Here is a 4,343-nt window from a genome sequence, read left to right as displayed (position 1 = left end):
GATTTTGGCTCAAGGATTACTCCTAGCTTGGTGCTCGAGACTCCATTCCTGGTGGTACTCAGGGGACCATGTGGTGCTGGGAGATCTTTCATAATAAAGTGTCAATAATTTTGCACTATATTGTCTTTAACTCGCTGAACCATCCAGCTTCTATTACCAAAGAACCACAGTGATGCATGGTGACTACAGTATTCCAAAAATAGGCTGTTACATTAAGACAGATTATAAAATTTTACAAATTCTAATCTTTTTCAAAAAAATACTTTGTGATTTGAGACAATTAGAGATTTGCATGCAGTTTTGAGTAATACTTTATTTTTTTTTTTTTTTTTTTTTTTTTTTTTTTTTTTGCTTTTTGGGTCACACCTGGCAATGCACAGGGGTCACTCCTGGCTCTGCACTCAGGAATCACCCCTGGCCATGCTCAGGGGACCATATGGGATGCTGGGATTTGAACCCGGGTCGGCCGCGTGCAAGGCAAACGCCCTACCCGCTGTGCTATCTCTCCAGCCCTTGAGTAATACTTTAGAATTCCTACGTAACCCTTTTCTTGCAATGGCAGTGTTAACTACTGTTCACTATCATAATCTGCTATCAGCATTGGTCATTGCAGGATACAAACACTTCTTTTATCACAAGAAATCCTCTTATTATTAACCCTTTTCTTGCAATGGCAGTGTTAGCTACTGTTCACTATCATAACCTGCTATCAGCATTGGTCATTGCAAGATACAAACACTTCTTGTTTTTTTTTTTTTTGCTTTTTGGGTCACACCTGGCGATGCACAGGGGTCACTCCTGGCTCATGCACTCAGGAATCACCCCTGACGGTGCTCAGGGGACCATATGGGATGCTGGGGTTCGAACCCGGTTTGGCCGCGTGCAAGGCAAATGCCCTACCCGCTGTGCTATCGCTCCAGCCCCAAACACTTCTTTTATCACAAGAAATCCTCTTATTGTTTGCCCTTTTACATAACCAAGTACATCTGGTTTCTGCCCACTCTAATTCTGGTAGTCATTAAACTGTTCCCCTCTTCTGTAATTTTGTTATTTCAAGAGTGGTATTGTAAATGAAATGATAGTTTGCAAATTCTAAGTGTTGACTTTTTCCAATTAGCATAATTCTCACCTATTTATGGACGTATATGTTGTTCCTAGCTTTAGGCTGTCTTGTTTTTTTGGGGGGCGGTCACCTACATGACTATGCTTAGGGTTCCATTTGCCCCATTACTGATCTAATTTTAGCCTTTGGTTATAGAACATCTATCCTGCAACCTGTCTTATACAGGACAGATATCCCTATTTTATTTTTTCAGGGTTTTTTTTGTGTCACATTTGGCTGTGCTCAGGGATCATTCCAGATACGGTTGCAGGACCATACGCGGTGCCGGGGGTCAAACCTGGTTCAGCCACATGCAAGACAAGAAACGCCTTACAGCCAATGGGCTAGTTCTTCCAGACCTTGTAAATAACACACTTAACCTTCCATTTAATGGTTTTGCTAACAATCATAAATGGACAACACCAGTGGTTGTTTACGAGTCCACAGGTGAAGAGGTCCGGTCTCATAAGTGCTCATAAATATTAGCTGTAACTGGCAGCGGTGGGAGACTCATCTCCGTTTTCACTCATTGTGATTCAGGTGCAAGCAATACGCTTTTTCCAGATCAACAAAGCGAGTTTGTTGAGGGCCTGAATGGCCAAGCGGGGCACACCTGAGCTTCGAAATCAACATAAAGTCAAAGTTCAGTACTAAAAACTCGGAGGAATTGTGCGCTTCAGGCGCCCAGCCTCATCATTTGAACATAATGCTACCCGCCCTCAACGTCTTCCGCTTAGTTAAAAGGCGGGAATACCCCCGAGTCCCCGCAACGGTGGAGGTGTCCCAAGAAGTGAAACCCAGGAGAAGTGTGGCCCCTTTGGATAGAGGGAACACCATTCCTTCCGTGGACCGTAGTGGAGGCAGGAGTGCCAAGGACGGTCTGAACATCAAGGCTGTGGCTGAACTAGCTGGCTCTGAGAATCCCCGCCACCATCGCCCCATTCACACGTACAGGCAAGGGAGGGAACTGCGGAGCTGCAGAACGGCGTGGTTGTAGGTGAAAATGCTTGTACAGAGCCAGAGAGCTGGGCCCTAAGCCAAAACCGCGCGACTGGACAATCGAGGAAGAGGGACCGCGCGGGCCCTGGGCTACCGCGGTGGGCGGGCCAGCCGTGCTCGCCGGGAAGCGGATTGGCTCTCCGCGCGGGGGCGTGGCCACGCAGAGGGCGTGGCCGGCCAGGTGCTAGACTTGTCGCGCGCGTGGCGGAGCCCAGCAGCGGGCTTGCAGCTACTCCACTCCGGCGGGACGTGGTGCTTGCTTTGAGGCACGCCAGATGGGAACACTGCCGCAACGGAAGGATATCCCCCCCTGGGTGAAGCCTCCCGAAGACCTGAAAGATCCGGAGGTGTTCCAGGTTGAGACGCGGTTGCTGGAAGCCATATTGGGTGAGTGAGCCCCCTGCGGTGACCCGGGCGCCGCGACCCCGGTGCCCTGGGGCTCCCGAGAGCCAGAGCCAATAACCCCTTCCTTACACAGGGCCCCGCGGCCGCGGGATCGCCTACTTCGAGCAAGTGAGCAAAGTCATGCTCGAGCTGAAGGTTCTGGAATCCTCCGACCTCACCGAGGTGGTGGTTTACGGCTCCTACTTGTACAAGCTGCGGACCAGGTGGATGCTGCAATCTCTGGCTGAGTGGCACCGCCAGCGACAGCAGAGAGGTGAGAGGCCCGAGCACACCGCCCTCTTCCAACCCTGACCCATCTCTCCCCTGCCTAGAAACCGCCCAGTGCATTTCCGGCGTCCGTGCGGGGGACGGACAGGAGGGTTTCAGGGGTTCCTGGGTGTTGGTGCTGGCCCCAGGGCGATGCTCCCAGGGGCCTTGGAGCAGGGCCGAAAGAGCTCACCGTCCTGCAACTACCCTGTACGGGCCCTCGTAACCCCATGTTCCGAGACTTCTCATGCATCGCACACCCAGAACGCCTGGCCCGGGAAACGAACCTTGCAAAAGGCTGCGAAGAGTTCGAGCTCTGGTGCATGCCACCCGCTTAACACCCGTTCTGCCTGTTTGCCTTTGTAGGGATTCTCAGACTGGAGGAAGCCATGCACGCTCTGGGACTAGAGCCTGAGATGAAGTGAAGCCAGTTTACAAGCAGAGGATGGGGGAGCAACGTGAGCACAGAGCTGTTCGGGGATCTGGCCTAGTTTAAACAATGCTGTGGCCCGGACAAAACCACCTGTTCCTGCATCTCTGCCTTTTCCACTTGTAGCTTCTCCCCAAAGGTTAACAAATTAAATAAATTTTTTAATCCGTAGTTGCTCAAGGTGTGGTTGATAGATTATAGACTCCACATAATCCTCAATTGAAATCCCTGTGGTTCAGGAGCATACTCTAAGGGTCTAAGAAAAGGAGAACAAGGAAATTCCAGAAACCAAGTTGAGAGATACAGCTCTGTCCAATGATTTGGAGTCTTCAAAGGAGCAAGTGATGGGATGTTTTGACTTACTTCGGTTTCATATTGGCTAAAACTTGAACCCCCTTCTTAGTAGTAGTATGCCCTCCACTCTTGATAGCTAGGTTCTTATCTGTATTAGATCTGCTACAAATGTTTTTACATCGGAGTTGGAAAGCACACATACAGGTAAGTGGGAAGCAGTCTTAGGCCCCTTGAAGGGGCCTGTGGGATTCTCCATGTTCAGAATTGCTGCACTAGATCCCCAAAGGGTAAGTGGTTTTGTAGCTAGATGAAGGTATTTATCATAGGAAGGGCTTACTCCTGATGCAGGTACTTAAAACAGGTATTCTACATAGTAGTAAGTACTGTTTCTTATAAACTTTTTTTTTTTTTTTGGCTTGTTGGTGGTCTTATTACAGGGTGAGGATAAAGATTAGGGTTAGGATTAGAACTAGGGTTGGGTTTTTTTAGGAGTTAGATAAAGCATAGGGTAATTATTTAGGCTAATAAGAGTTGTAAGTCTAGACTATCTTAAGATTTGTGTAAGGCCACATCAACAGAGCTAGTTAGGGGGTCCAGGGTTACTTTTGGTGATGCAATACTTGCTTAGGACTTCTGCTTGGGGCCACAAGGGTGTCAAGGATCAGATTCTGGGTCTTGAAACTGGCAGGCATGTGCTCTTTCACTTAAACTCTCTCAGGCCTCTGGACACACCTTGAATAGCATGGCATTGGACAGTATTTCCAGAGACTTTAACTGGATAATAGTTTTTTCTTAAATTGGAACAAGTGGAAATGTCTTCACATGGCAACATATAAATTTACTTGCATTTCAATAGACTTCATTCAT

At 48.4% G+C, this 4,343-nt stretch overlaps 1 protein-coding gene across 1 annotated transcript; it reads left to right on the top strand.

Annotated features, from left to right (window-relative positions):
• Positions 1-2,376: 2,376 nt before the first annotated feature.
• On the top strand, positions 2,377-3,177 carry DPPA5 (developmental pluripotency associated 5). Its single transcript, XM_004605902.1, has 3 exons — positions 2,377-2,488; positions 2,580-2,759; positions 3,119-3,177. The coding sequence occupies exons 1-3, from the start codon at positions 2,377-2,379 to the stop codon at positions 3,175-3,177; spliced, it is 351 nt and encodes a 116-aa protein (XP_004605959.1).
• Positions 3,178-4,343: the final 1,166 nt, after the last annotated feature.

This window comes from Sorex araneus, chromosome 4 (genome assembly GCF_027595985.1).
Source record: "Sorex araneus isolate mSorAra2 chromosome 4, mSorAra2.pri, whole genome shotgun sequence".
Taxonomy (NCBI): domain Eukaryota; kingdom Metazoa; phylum Chordata; class Mammalia; order Eulipotyphla; family Soricidae; genus Sorex; species Sorex araneus.
Note: the sequence above shows the minus strand (reverse complement) of the source record. Positions and strands in the feature narration are given on the sequence as shown.